General features: G+C 42.5%; 1 protein-coding gene across 26 annotated transcripts in view; it reads left to right on the forward strand.

Annotated features, from left to right (window-relative positions):
* The first annotated feature begins 6,016 nt into the window (after positions 1 to 6,016).
* The window catches only part of RIMS2 (regulating synaptic membrane exocytosis 2), a 449,594-nt gene continuing 440,173 nt past the window's right edge, over positions 6,017 to 15,437 (forward strand). For all 26 annotated transcript variants that reach the window (XM_062490879.1, XM_062490968.1, XM_062490936.1 and 23 more), the window contains exon 1: positions 6,017 to 6,186. In XM_062490879.1, coding sequence (XP_062346863.1) covers positions 6,017 to 6,186 — 170 coding nt within the window. The remainder of the gene's footprint in view (positions 6,187 to 15,437) is intronic.

A 15,437-nucleotide genomic window follows, 5' to 3' on the forward strand; every position in this document is an offset into this window, starting at 1 on the left:
GGGGACAACTTTTAATACCAATAAAGGTATTAAATACCAATGAACGGTCTGCAAGTGACCAAAAGAAATAGACTCATAGGGTTCTGGTAGGATTATTGATTCTTTCAGCTGGACAATTGCAACATTGTTGATTTATTACTATCAGGACTGTTAGATTATAAGAATTAACTTGCTACCCAGTTACTTAGAAACACTGCTGGTACAGGTTGAAAATCAAATAGAAATGTATGACCAAAGAACTGTCATTACACAGAAACGTCTAGGTTCTTTCAAAACCTCCTCCTTTGACTTGCTATCAACTAACTGAACAACCGAAATTGAACTGTCAAATTCGGGCAGAAAATACTGTATTTAAGATCCTGTAAAGATTTTAGCCTGCACTTTTAATTCAGCATGTTTTATGTCATAAATATGACAGAATATTCAAAACTAAGCATGGAAACAGAACTGCAGGAATGATATAATAAAGATCATAGCATTGATCATATTTACAAACTTATGTACTCTGTGTCTGTGTATAACTGCTCTGGACAAAACATCCAAGCTGCAGAAATCATGTTTATCAAGTATCCCATTCACAGAATCATAGAACAATTTTTTTTGTAGGTTGGAAGGAACCTTTAAAGATCATCTAGTCTACCAGCTCTCTGAGTAACACATTCCAGTTTTACTACCCCTATGATAAATTTCTTCTTTCTGTGTATCTACTTTAGTTTGTAACAGGCTGTACTAAAACATATTTCCCCATCTAACTTATAGACCCTCTTTAGGTACTTAAAGCCCACATTAAGGTTCCCAGAGCCTTCTCTTCTCCAGGCTGAACAACCAAAATTCTCCCAACCTTAAACCAGAAAAGTATCTAATTGATCTGAGCCTCTCTTCAGTTTTCAGCCAGCTGTGCTTAGAGAAAACCTACCTTCCAGGGCCTCTACCATATTGCATTTCAATATAAAACCTGGATCCCAGCTCCTCGGTCCACTGAAAGAAGGCAAATCAATCTCTGAACATAGGGAGGTTGAACATCCTCCATAACCCAAGCAGCTGCCATGATGCCCATGGAGAACCCCCAGTCCTCTAATCCAAAAGGTTTTGGTTAATGGTTCTCCTTGAGCAAGGAAAAGGTTTGGAAGTGGGTAAAAATTACACACTTCAGCACAACTTGAGAAATTCACCCTTCTGACTCAGTGAAGATACTGACCATATGCACAGAGTGGAGGAAAAAATGTGTTCTCTAGATAAAAGACCAATATCTTTCCATCTACTGCAGACAGATTCTTAGCACCAATGAAATTGGAAGGAACTATTTCACTGAATACTGTTGGTTATGGTCAGTACAGTGTATACAATGGATGACCCTCTTTTATAGGGAATGAGAGAAACAATTAAAAAAAATCTAACTCCTACCCATAAATATCTAGCATTGTATAAATCACTTGCGGGGAAGTATTCAACCAATAGAAGTTTGCCTGGAGCATAAAAAAAAATTGCATAGAGAGTAGCAAAATCCTCCTGAAAGCAATCAAATGACAATTTGGTGACATTATATAATATGTCCTCAATTTAGACAGGAGAAAGCTGGGAAAGATCCAAGACTGCACCAGAAAACCAGCCCATGATGGCTGGATAGCACTTAGCACAGGACCTAGAAAACAGTTTGTTGCAGTGTAGTTTTTCCTTCCTCTTTGGGAATTTGAGGAGTCCTTTGCAGATTGCTTCCATGAAGCGTCCTGCAGGATACATGTCCTGGTGGTTATACATCTGATTTGATCCACTGGGAGTCTGACCACTGGTAATTTTCAGCCAAGGATATGTTTTTAATTTTCTCCATTCATTGATCCATAACAGAATACTTTAAAGTTCCCTTCATGTCAGCTACATAAAAATGTTTTCTGAGTTTCAAACTGGGACAGAAATGATAAATAATTGGTTACACTGGATTTTTTCCCTTATACAAAACATTATAAAGCAGATGTCAGCATTTTCTTTCCAGAGAAGACTTACACTTCACATGCTTAAACAATGAATCTACCAACTCATTTAGTCTTGCAGCTGCTATGAGGAAGGAAATAGGAGTAAGTATAATGAGACCCTTAGTGAAAGACATTTTGTGGTGATATATAAAACTAGGTTACAATATCACTGTTTCCTTGGGAACCCCTTATGTCTAGCAGAACTGAAAAGGAACAGATAAAAAAAGGGTATCAGAAAAAACTCTGCTGCTGTCAGTACATTTAGATGACTTACAGAAGCCACCAAAAGAAACTATCACATGCTTTTGATATACAATTAGAGTGAATTTTCATTTTCAGATTTTCGCAGTGAAGAACAATTTCAGCAGAAAATTGTAAACCAGGAATGGGAATCTGGTATTTTGGAGGTTGGTTGTGAGTTCAGAATAAGAACTGAAAAGAACAGGAAGGGCATGTACCTGGAGAAACATGAACAGGACAGTCAGAATTAAAAATGAATATTCCTTAAAAATAATTTTTGTAAATGATCATACTACATGATAAAATGATGATTTGTTGGTTGATTATAGAGTAGTGTTGACCCCATTACACTGAAGTGGGTAGAGAAGTCTGTTCTGTATATTTTCGTCAAAAAAATGAAACATTGCCTGGGTAATGTAAATAACAGAAACAACTTGAGACAATTCTGTGCAGGCTGACAGGAACATGAACAAATAATGTTTGTTTTTAATTGCAGAGAAGTGTGAGGAATGACAGGTAGAACTGATTTTGAGAAAGGAAGGTAGATGCTTAGAAAGGTCAAGTTAAACTATTTTTTCATTGTCAGCAAGACGTCTTCTGCTCTGAATCTGCTCTCTCTTTTCAAAACAAATAGCTAGATAACATATGGGGATTACAGTTCCTGTCCCTGTATTTGTTTGTTTACAGTTATCCATTTAATGGCAGAGGATTTAGTGGAAACAGGGCAAATACCAAGGAGAAAAGAAAGGTCTTGAAATTCTACAGTAATGCTGAGAGCAAGTATTTGTAATTTGTAGATGAAAAATCACAGGCACATTGAAATGAAGCAGACACTGTAAATCCAGAGTTCAAAGGTAAATATCCATTGGAAAGAATCTCAGCTGAATGAGGCAATGCACAAAAAACTGTAGTCATGTCTTGCAACCAAAACTACAACCTGAATACTGCTTGTGTTTATGGTTGAGGCATGGCATGAAATATTCTTGAACCAACTGTGTAACCTGACAGGAGGAGTGACTACTTTCAATTGGTCTGGCTCCTTGTAATCATTCTTAGAAGTGATTGATTTCTCGTTCTTCACTTCCCTGGGATAAAAATATATTTTCCAAATCTTCTGTTAATTCTTCCATTCAACATTCATAGATTGATAAAGAATGTACTATCTTTGGTAATCTGATGACACATGGTTCTGCACTTCCTCTTCTTTTTGATTTCGATGCCAGATTTATCTAGTGCCTGGAAGAAACAAGGAATTCGGTGAGAGCCAGCTGGCTGGAATCCAGTCCGAAAGGTGAAGGTGATGTGAACTGGAAGAGCAGAATGCTTTCAGGACTGAATGAAAAATCATACAGTTTATTTTACAAGGATATCTGCTTAAATATAATATGCTGAGTGTCTTACAAAATGGTTAATGGTTTTTAACAAAGAGTCTATTATACACAGCTTTACATCAAGAAGTGGAATAGACTTCTTTAGGTAAAGATGCCAGTGACATTTCTTAGAGAAAATTAAAATTCAATGAATGTATGTGCCTGATAATAGGTAAAGATTATTGTAGACTTGCTTTACCACAGCAAACTTCTCCTGTCCCTCTGACAATCTGTTCCTCCAGTATTTGTTTCCACAAAGGAATGGTGTTCTCACCAATATCAGAAGCAGAACTCTTCAGTTTGTGGAGTTGCATCCTAGAATTTATTTTCTGTGAAAATACAGCTAATGAGGACTATGATAGGTTCTGGTAGATGACTTTTTTCCCCATGTCTTTGCACCTGGTTATAAATTGATGTCATGACAGATTACAAATAGCACCAGCTCCAAGACTGTATGATCTGGAATGAGATTTCAAACTGCTCAAATTAAACCCTTTAAAATCTCTTTATTATTGCTGCATACACTTCGATATTATCCAGCACTGGTGTTGTGTCTCATAAAATGAGAGAACAGCAAGCAGAACTCTATTGTCTCTTACAGAGTGAAAACATACAGATTTGGATTTAATTGTTTCTTGGCATTCTTGGATAGGGATTTCCCATTTATTTGGCCTGAATGGCGTTTCGGGTACTGTAGGATACTTCTCCCAGAAATTATTTCTTGCCTCACAATGACTGTGCAGGTGGGGGATTTAGAAGGTAGTGAAAGAGTTTTGAGAGGTTTATTTCACCACTACCAGGTGCCCATGTGGGAGGAAGACTTTCTTCTCCAACCTTCTCTCATGGATGTCACATTCTCGCTCTTCTGGGTTAGACGAATCTGTCCAGACAGAGGCTGGGGTAGGTTTCAGACTTGCATGGGGTGAAGTCACTGCAGCAGGACCTTATGTAGGCGATGGTGGAGCAGCAGGTCTCTTGGGCTGGATTCGCACGGCTGAACAGGGATTCGGTTCCCGGCTCGGAGGAACGGGAGGCCGGCCCAGCTCACACTCCGCGGCTCCCTTGATGCTGCTCTGCGGTTGTCCCCCAAACTGCGGACCGTGCTTTTGGGCCTACGAGGGGACGGGGATATGGGTGCTCTGCCGCTCTCCCGGGGGCTTCCCCGTCGCCTTTCCCGCTGTCTCCCTGTCGTCCTCCCGGGGCCGGCGCTGCCCCGCGCCATATCCTCCCTCCTCCCTAGGGCTGCGCTCGGGGACCGGCCCCGCCGAGCGGGTGCCCCTCTCCGGCCGCCCTGTGGGCGGCTGGAGCAGCAGGAGCGGCGGGAGCACCGGGAGCGCCGGGAGCAGCAGGAGCGGCGGGAGCACCGGGAGCGCCGGGAGCAGCAGGAGCGGCGGGAGCAGCAGGAGCGGCGGCCGCGCAGCATCTCCCCGCCCTCCCCCTTGCCCCCCCCGCGGCCGCTGGGCTCGGTCCTCCCAGCGCGTCGCCGGGGCCTTGGCTCCTCCTTGTCCTTCCTCGCGTGATTTTTATCGCGTCCATTTTTTGTGCGGGGAAAAATAAATAAATAAGGGCAGCTGCCGCCCGCCGCCCTCCGCCGCCAGCCCGCGCGGCGCCGCTAGGGGCGGCAGCCGGGCCCCGCATCGCCCCGCGCCGCTCGGCTCAGGAGAGGGAGGCAGCGGGGCGATGCGGAGCCCCCTCCCGTGACTCCGGCTCTCCGCCATGCCATGGGTTAGGCGGACTCCAATCCGCAGCCGAAAGGGCACCAGCCAAGCGAGGCGGCGGCAGGAAGCGGCGCGGTCCGGCAGAGGAGCGGCGGGAGGCGGCGGCGGCGGCGGGAGGCGAGCGCGGCGCCCCGCGGCCCCTTCCATGGACGGCGGCGAGGAATTATGAGCCGCGGCCGGCGGCCGGGACTGGCGCTCGCCCGCTGGGGCTTCCCCCGCTGCGCGCCCCGGGGCGCCGGGGCTCGGCTCTCGTACGGCATCCCCCTCGACCCTCCCGGCAGCCGCTGCCCCCGTCTCCTGACCCCACGACGCTCGCTCCGTCCCCCCTCTCCCCGCTGGGCGCTCGGGGTTGGGATAATCTCGCTTGCACCCAAACCACAGCGCTCCCGCGGCTAATCCTGCCCTCTACCCTCTCCCTTTCCACCCCGCCCCCGGCCCTTCCTCTCCCGGCGCTGCCCTCTCCCCTCCCCGCTCCCCCTGTTCGCCCCCCGGGGGCCCCTCCGTCCCCGTCCTCCCGCTGCCGCCGGCGGCCCGGCGGGTGGGTGCGAGGTCGGGGCTGCCGGGCACCCCGCCCCTCCCCGGCTGGGCCGTCATTAGGTTGCCGGTTGATTACAGGTTATTGATTTGTATGTGCTTCTCCCGGCGCCGGCCGCTCCCGCTGGTGCTGCTGGAGTTCGGGCAGCGCTTCTCGTAGCGGCGGCGGCAGCTCCCACCAAACATGTCGGCTCCCGCCGGGCCCCGGAGCGGCCCCGCCGCTCCTCAGCCTCCTCCGGCCCCGCAGCCCGAGATGCCGGACCTCAGCCACCTCACGGAGGAAGAGCGGAAGATCATCCTGGCCGTCATGGACCGCCAGAAGAAGGAGGAGGAGAAGGAGCAATCCGTGCTCAAGTAAGGGCGGGCGCATCCCTTTCTCGTCCTCCCGTGCCCGCGGCCGCGGAAGTCTCTACTCCGGCCCCGGGGGAGGCACGGCCAGGGCGGGAGAGAGGGGTCGGGCGGCCGGGGGCGGGTAGGGGCGCTCGGCGCCGGGAGAGTGTGGGGCACGGCGGGATGGACCCGCGGGAGCGGCCGGGGACGGGGCAAGGCTCGGCGCCTGCCTTGGTCGTGCTCCGCGGGGCGGCTCCGGCTCCGCACGCCCCGGCGCCGGCGGGAACCGGGCGCCCAACATGGCCGCACAGGTGCCGTCCTCACCCGGCGTGTTCCATCGGGAGGACGGGGGTGGGTCGGGGCGGCGGTCGGCGCCGCCGGAGGGGGCGGACCGGCAGCATCGGGCCCGGTGCTGGGGGCGCGGCGGGCTCCGCGCTGGCGGCGGCGGCCCTGCCTGGCGGAGCGGCAGCGCCGGGGCCTGGGCTCCGGCCGCCTGGCTGGGTGGGTTTGCCACAGCCGCCATCTTCCCCCGACAACGTGTCTGCCGCCCGCCCCCGCCCCGCTGCTCTTTCCAAGCGTGAGCCCCGGCGCCGGTGAAAGCGGGACGCCCTCCGCCTGCCCGGCGCGGGCGTGGGGGCAGCCCCGGCCCCAGCTCTGGCACCGGGAGCTGTCCGAAGCGACCGAGCTCAGCACCGGGAGCTGTCCGAAGCGACCGAGCTCAGCACCGGGAGCTGTCCGGAGCGACCCAGCTCAGCACCGGGAGCTGTTCACAGCTGCCCTGCCCGGCCCTGCACCGGGAGTGTCCGGGCAGGAGCGCGGGGTCCGGGGAAGCGCCAGCTTTCCCCGTTCGCCGTGCCCCATTCCCGGGCGGACACCGGTCTCCTTGCCGGCGCGGGGTTCCCGCTGCCTTGCACGGCGTGGGTCACGCCCTTCCCCAGTCGGGCTGGCAGACACTGAGTAAAGTCGAGAAAACTATTCTCCCTTCCTGATGGAATAACCATGCTGACTTCTGTAGCTTAAAAATAAGGAAAACTACTGCTATGGTGGAGGTGACTTTGATGAGAGTGGTGAAGCTGAAGCTCTAGGCGTTTTTTTTAGTACCAAAATTAGCGTTGTGTCTTGGACACGTTAACATGTTAATTGCAGCTGGCCTTTCACACTCAGCACCTGGAAGATGTCTTCTGGGCTTTAGAGTCTGTTTCCAAGATTCATTGCATTATTATTAGCATTGTACCAATAACTTCAAATAACATTTGTGTGACAGCTCCTAGGTGTTAGGAGATCTCCTAAAAACATTTCAAAGTCTTTAAAAAGGTTTCTTGTTGGATGAACATTCTGAAGCATATCCGTTTAATGTGGGCGCTGATAATAAAGTACCAAACCTTCTTTTGTCACCACATCTTAGTCTCTTGCTCTGCAGTTTGTTCGGTGTTGGGATGCTTTTATTTTGAAACAATTTAGACTCCTTTATTTTATTAAATTTTGTGATGTATCAAATGCAAAAATACATTTTTTTTGTCTAAAATTTCTGCACTCTTAAAAATTATTAACAAAAATGGAAGTTCAAGTTGGAAGCTGCAGGAATTCAAGGAATTTAGGTGGCATTTTAAATATATAATAGTAGCATTAAAATTTTAAAGAAGGTTCCTGTCAACTTTTGCTGTGGACAGTAATATTTATGATTGAATATAAAGTACAATATCAGTATACTAGCTTAAATGGTTAAGCTTGCAAATGTAGAATAAACTGTTCTCAAGTAATGGTAAGGTAAAACTAACTTTAGAAATGAAACAGAATTGTTTTCATTTGTAATATTCAGAATCTTGGAAGCAGACAGTGTGCAAAAAAAAAAGGCCCTCATCAAATCTAAAGATAAACTTTATGTGGGGTTTAGTTTCTCATCATGTCTTACTAAAAGTGTCCTCTCGAGTTCTGTGTAAGCCACAAGGGAGATGGTATGGTGTAAAGTTTCTACCTAAAGGATGGCCTAAAGCAGCGCTATGGGGAAAATGCTGCTGTCAATGGGACTTGAATAGATGGCCCACAATGTTTTAGAGGGTAGTGAGAAGTGAGCTGGAGTCAGATGAATCAGTTTCATTTTTCTTAAAATGAAGCATCTCCTTGAAACATCAAGTACATATTTATTCTAAAAATATCTGCAGATTTATCAAGCACAACCCTTCACTGAAATCATACCAGTACCTTTATGTAGATATTACTGAGTTTAATTCTCTTGAGAGATATTTTCCTTCTGTCAAAAGAAGAAAAAGAATAAAAAAGAACCCCCCCCCCCCCATATTTATATGAATGAACAACTGTTATTACGTAGAGATAAATATAGAGCTAAATCCTGCAGTCTTTGTTCAAGTGTAATTCTCCTCGAAGGCAAGCTTCTTTTGAAGTAGAAGGTATTTTTGCCTCAGCAATAAAACTGTGTCATTTCATTCCATGGAGAAATATAGCAGGATAAAAAAAAAAGATGCTGAAAACAAGAGCTGACATTTAGAGATACTAACACAAGAACTGTTCAAATGTTGAAGAAAGCAGCAAGCATGTATTCCCTCTATTTTTTAATTTTTTTGTAATTTGTGGTGATTGAGTGTCAGTATGAATGGCTAGTCCCTGGGCTCTACTTCCTTTCTTCAGTCTATTTCTATCTTGTGTTTTTCAAATTCTTATGCTGTGCCCATCACTGTGGTATTTGAGCATTTTCCAAAAGAGCATTAAGTAGTGTGACTCACATCTGTAATGTGGACTATTTATTCTTTCCCTTTCACTCTGTGGGGTAAATATGTGTGGATTTAAAATAGATACATAACTTCTCCTTATGCTTGTTTTACTCTTTTTGGGGAAAGGAAATACAGATGGTATCGAGTTGTAATCTGTAGAAACTAATAGTGATCGGGTCAGCATGAATTCTTGCCAGGATTTGATGGAACATGATGGCATGGAAAGCAGAAGCTTTCCAGATTTGCTTTCTCCTTTGGCCTGGTTTGATCTGTGAAATACGCTGAGCTACAGTTGTGCACTGTATTCCTGAGGTGGAGCTTCTACTTTAAAAAGGACAGGTGGCAAACTCCTCTGCTTTGACTGTGTCTCTTCTGGAATTTTTGGGACTCTTGGAGTACATTTTGAGTGTTATGTGCTAAGAAGGTGTCTTTTTGACAAGGTTATTGAATACATATTTTGCATAATATTTAATATGCATAATGCGTGACAGAGTGAATTTATGTCTGTACTCTGGGTGTAAGTCTTTGCTGTTTAAAGAATATTTACATATTTTCAACGTTTTTCTTTGTGGATATTTTACTGACTTAGATAGTGGATAGAATTTTTGATGATGACTTTTCCTTTAAATTATGCACATCCTTCCTCTTTTAAAATCTGGTTTTGTGTGTGTAAGCTTTTAAACACATTTTAGACAGCACATTTCTTCCTTACAGACTGATTTATGGGATCAGTCTTGTGCTTTTTTACTTTTAATTTGTACTTTATTTCTGTATCAGAGAGCTGTACTGAGGGAATGCACAAAGAAAAAAGTTACAGATGTTAGAATGCTGCCATTATTTATTAAGACTTCTGTTTCAGTCTGTGTGATATGCATCTACACATTCCTTCTTGAAATATCCTGAGTTTCCTATTCCTTTGCTGAGCAATTCTAAAGATAGAATGTTCTCCTCATGAAGTCAGACTTACAGCTCTGAAAAGACATGTATTTCAACTTTTTATGGGTAAGGGCAGTTTGACCCAGTAGTAGACAAATCTTCCCAAGAGAAATTTTGTTATAATATCATCCAACTTTTCATATGCTTGCAAAGCATCACAGGTTTACCATAAGGCCCTTACAAAAGATTTCTTTTAGAAGCGTATGGCTTTGTCAGCTGATTTACCTAAGGGGACAAGAAAGGTGGAAACATAGTGAGCTAGCTAGAGGATGGTGGCTCTCTGTGAGCCAGCATGGTCAGGTCCAGAGTGAGCCTTAGGAAGGTACAACTAACTGCAGGCTCAGTTACTGTGTTAGTGATTGCACAGATGTGGTAAAAATGGGCTAGCTACACTGAACAAAACAAAATCTCTGACAAGCAAAACTCAAGGAAGCTGGGCTGTGTGTACTCTGTATGACACTGTGAGCGACTGAGGTGTGAGGCAGGATGCTCACCTGGGGAAGAGGAGGCAATAGATTGATGGCCATGACTCATAGAAACGTAAATATCAGACTCACAAAGCTATTGTACTATTTTATAAATAATTATCCTGCTTTATATATATAATCAGCTTTGATTTACATTGTCTTAAAAGCATTGTATGTTTTAGATTTGTATTTCAGGGCTGGAGAGGAGAAAGCAATATATATAGTGATTATTGATTTTGCTTTTGGAAAATGGAGTTATGTACAGGAATTCCTAAAGTTTATAGAGTAAAGCAAAAAGATTTGGTTTTGACTAAACAGTAAACTAGGACTTCAGGCAGTGTTAGTGAAGTTATGTTTCCATAATTTTGCACTGCATTTTGTCTAAATTTGGAGTGCTGATTAGAGCAGTTTGTTGCTACACCACTCATAATTTTGCTCTTGTTTCTATGCATTATAAAATAAAATATGGTCCAAGTGACTTTAAAAGTAATAACTTTATGCAGTATAAAATAAGTTATAGTGGAACTATATCTATATCCATATCTGTATCTATCTATATCTATATCTATATCTATATCTATATTTATATAGAGAGGTAGATAAATATAGTTGAGGAGGATACTTGCCCTCTTTCCTGCCCTGTCATGTCCTCTTCCCTTCCTACTACTTCATTCCCCTCCCTCGTAATATTCTTTATCATCTCCCCTTTCTTTTGTTTTAATTATTTGTACTGCTTTTTGGGCCTCTCTCAAAACTCTCATTATTCCTTGCTCTTCACTCTTATTACATGCTTATACATTTTATGCTGTAGATAATACTTGTCAGGTTGTTATGGCTCGTACCGTTTGCTCTTCAAGAAGACTCAGTGTTTACAATTGTTCTTTGAAGAGTCTAACACACTTTTAGACATTGCCTACAAATGATTAAAGTAGTACTTCCTCTTAGTGACTAAGCAGAATATATTTGGAGATTATACAGAGTGGCAGTTACACTAATTATTTGGCTTGATAATGTTTATGTTGAATAAAATTTTAGAAGCTTGCAATAGTGCTGACATACCCACATTCAAGAAGTACAGGTAGGATTGGTTGGATTTAGAAAGGCTTGGCAACGTATGGGGCTGAGAAATAGTAGAATAGATACAGGATTTAGTTAACAAAGACCCCCCAAAATAGACATTCAACACGAGATAGTATGTGCTTTCTGTAATCTTGTAAAATAAATATATTTCTGCACTTCTTTGAAAAAAAATAATAGAAAAAACATTTAATTTTACATCTAAAAGAAAGGAGTGGAGATGATAATTTTAAGGTGCTGGGACTGTATCCTAGAAAGCTGTGACTGGGTGAAATGCAGTGGTCCCTGGAGGTGAGATTAGGGGACTGAATATTCCATTCTGGGTTTTGTCTGCATGCAACTCTGAGCTGGGTAACATCTAAATGACTGAGAATGTAAAATAATTGATTTTTCCATTGAAACAATGGCTAGTTAGTTTATATATTTTAAGTGTCAAAATACACAAGTGATTGGTTACTGCAGAACTGGTGTAAAAGGTGTTTTTACCCTGCCAGTGAAATTTTAAAATACTTGAGATATATTCAAAGTTCTGTGATAGGGAGGAAAAGGTAAAATAGTTTGAACTTGGAATTTTAATCCAATGGAGTGGGATTTTCTTCATTTTAATACCACCTCTCACCCTTTTGCTTTAGTGGCTTCCTTCAGGTTTTGCAACCATATTTTCAGTCAGTCAGAATACTGGGGCTGTTTCTAAGACCATTAGGATAACCTTTACCAAGAAGGATTGTTTTGGTGTGATCTTTCCTTTTCCCCCAACAACTTCACTGATGATGCATTTTGACAGAAACTTGGGAAGATAAAACTCCAAAACACACGAAGTGATGAGTTATGATCTCATCTATACTTGTTTTACTGCAATACGTGTTATACATTAACAATGAGCTTTGACGTGGGGATGATTTTTCAAGTTTAGATCACATAGACTGTTTCAATAATATGTCTTACTATACCAAGGTTATTAGCTACAATTTGCCTTAGACAACCTAAGACTAGGCAAATCTTTCTTTTAATTTAAACTCATAAGCAGGAAGAATCTCTTGAAATACTAATTGTCTACAAATGGCATTCAAAAGCAGTCATATTTCAGACAAAGTTATTCATATTATAAATCTGAAGTTCATATTGACCAGTGTTGTTTTCAATGCTTACTGAGTTTAGATCTCTTTTGCAGGACTACATGGTGTAACAGGAGGAACTGTAACATCCTTGAAGTAATGCTGTTGAGAGTGTGTTATAATTTATTAATAAAACCAGTTTACTCCAAATCTGGTAGTGCATTTGTAAACTCAGTAAACTCCAACAACTTTATCTCTGGAGTCATTATATTTCTGCTGATGCAGTAGCATTGCAAAATCAGTGCTGTCCTGAACAGCTGCTTCTCTATGATATCATGTGATGACTGTGTCCTCATGTAGTTTCTCCAAGCTATGGTCTTGAAGCTGCAAAGAAGTCAGTAAGGACCGAAACTGTAATAGTTAATGTAACAGCAAGAGATTGTATGGGCGAATAGCAGTGCATACAAGTAATAAATACAAGTAATTTTTGGAGAGTAAGAGTTCAAAGCGATTTCTGCTGTTTTCTGTCACTGAAGGTGAAAGGCAGTGTTTTTATAGTCTTGAATTAAAGTATCAGCTCTCATCACATTACCAGCTTGTAGAGTGATCTCAGTTTCATTTTGATAAAGAAATAAAACTCATGCATTTTGATGGGGGGGGGAAAAGTAATAGTCATAATAATAGACTTTATGTATCTATATCTTTGGGGGTTTATAGGTTTTGATATGAAGCCATAAAGAATATCTTTGATTCAAACTTTAAACTTTTTGTTAAAAACATAGTGCGATATCCTGTTTGTTCTAGCAGGAGTTAACAAGACTTGAACTTGTGTTTCAAACAAGTCTGAGTACTTCTATTTAGAAAATTCATAAGAAAATCTTTAAACGTTAAATAACATATAAAACCTATTATTTTCTTTGTTTATTGTCTCCATGGGATTGGTTCTTCTTTCTTAAATCTCATATGAGGTTGCTTAAATACTTCCTGATGACCTATTCTTTATTTGACATTAATATTTTTATGGTGAATCATTTCTTACAGCAAATATAATATTGGATTTGTACGCAGAATATTTAACAGGTCATAACATTGGTAGGTATTTGATATAACATGGCATTTTGGTTCAGTGTATTTTTGAGGGCAGACTTTAGAACGTGTACTATCTTAAGCATATGAAGGACATAAAATATTTTTACCTTTAAATAAAATTGTGAGTTAGAAGCAGGTAACCTATTTTGAAAAATAGTTTACAACCATCTTTCCTATAACTTTTCAGAAATGTGTACTCCAGTGTGTTAGCAAGAAATCTTTTTTCATACAGTATTTATCTAACTCTAGCTGCATTTATACGTTTTTCTGATTATAGAAAGGATGAGTGGGAAGCAATGATTTAAAAGCTGTTTAAAGACCAGAGAATACACAGAATAATAGAAAACATTGCTGTTCATGACCTCAACAGGTCTTCCAATTCATTCTTTGCCTCAAGGCATGACCAGATTTTAAGATAGCAGTTTCTGACACTTACTTGCCTAAACTAGTGATTTGCAATTGTGAGACCTCACCTAACCAGTGAAATAAATAGCCTTCCTGGCCGAGGCAAGGGCACATAGCAAATACACTGAATTCAAGCTCATCATCTCTGCAAGAGCTGTGTTGCCTGTGAAAGTGAAGAGTGGGCCAAGCAGATCTTATAGTAAAGCTCCTGTATACAGTATGAAAATTTTGCATTTTTTCAAATGATAGATTACTGCTGAAAGGTATGAGAACAATGACTCTACTTCTGACTCAAACAGGGATGGAGATTTCTTGAATTCCCTAGATAATTTGTCTCGGTTATTCAAAGTCCTTATCCTTACCACTAGAATTTTCCCCTTACTTATTATTTCCCCTTACTTACATATTTTCCCCTTACGAATCTCTTTCCTACCATTTGCTACTTACTCTGGTAATGCAATGCAGTCTATTGTTTTTCTGTTTGCAGCAACCTTTCATGTATTTCACTATTGTGATCATATCTTCTCCTGTATATTCTCATCACTCCTTTCTGTGGATTCAACAGGTCATATTTTCTAGACTTCTGACCATTCTTGCTGCTGGTCTTTATATACTCTTTTTGACTGATTTTTTTTGGCAATACAGTGTTCAAACCCAGACACATATTCCAATAGTGTATGTGGAGAACATGAGGATAAAACTGTCTTGCACAGAACTCTTTCCTTGTACAGACAAAGTCACATGTGCTTGGGGTTTTTGGTATGATATAGCACTTAGGGATTCATGGTCAGCTTGTGATATACTTATCCCTTCACCATACTTTTCTGCAGTACTCTTGTTGAATCAGTCATTCCTCATTTTGTATTTTGAATTTGATTACCTCAGCTGTGCAGTGTTTAGTGCCATTGAGTTGTATTCTGTCTTTATCAGATGCCTCTTATGAATTTTGCATTCAAGTGCTTAAATAAAATGAACAACAGCCCTTGGAGCAAGAATGAGGACTTGCCTCTGGAGAGAGAGAATATCCTCATCACAGAGATACTTTGACATTCTCTTGCCTGTCCATACATTCAGTTTCCTGACTGCACAAATGTATCATGTGGTCATTGTTAGGATGCAGAATAAACTTTTCCAGTTTTATCTATAATTTGTTCATCTGGGAAGAGAGAGCTGTGTTCAAATCTCTTCCTGATAACGAAGGTCTTTCACCAACTTGGAAATACACAAATGGTATATTATTGTAAAGGAAACAGTTGCATCTGCTTCCATATTTATTCAGTAGGTGCAAGATGTTGGTTGACTTACAAAAAATTTGACAAAAATCTGGGGTCCCAAAAAGACATAATTAGTAGGGGTTTAATGGAAATAAGAAGATGGGTGGTGGAAGTGGCTGTCCGTAGTACTGATTGAAAAGGTCTACTCACACTATTCTACATACCAAGAAATTCTTATGGGGAGAACCAACACTGGCATCAAAATAAATCCATCATGAGGTGTGAGTCCTCACAAAATCAGAC

The sequence above is a fragment of the Cinclus cinclus genome, chromosome 1 (assembly GCF_963662255.1).
Source record: "Cinclus cinclus chromosome 1, bCinCin1.1, whole genome shotgun sequence".
Classification (NCBI taxonomy): Eukaryota; Metazoa; Chordata; class Aves; order Passeriformes; family Cinclidae; genus Cinclus; species Cinclus cinclus.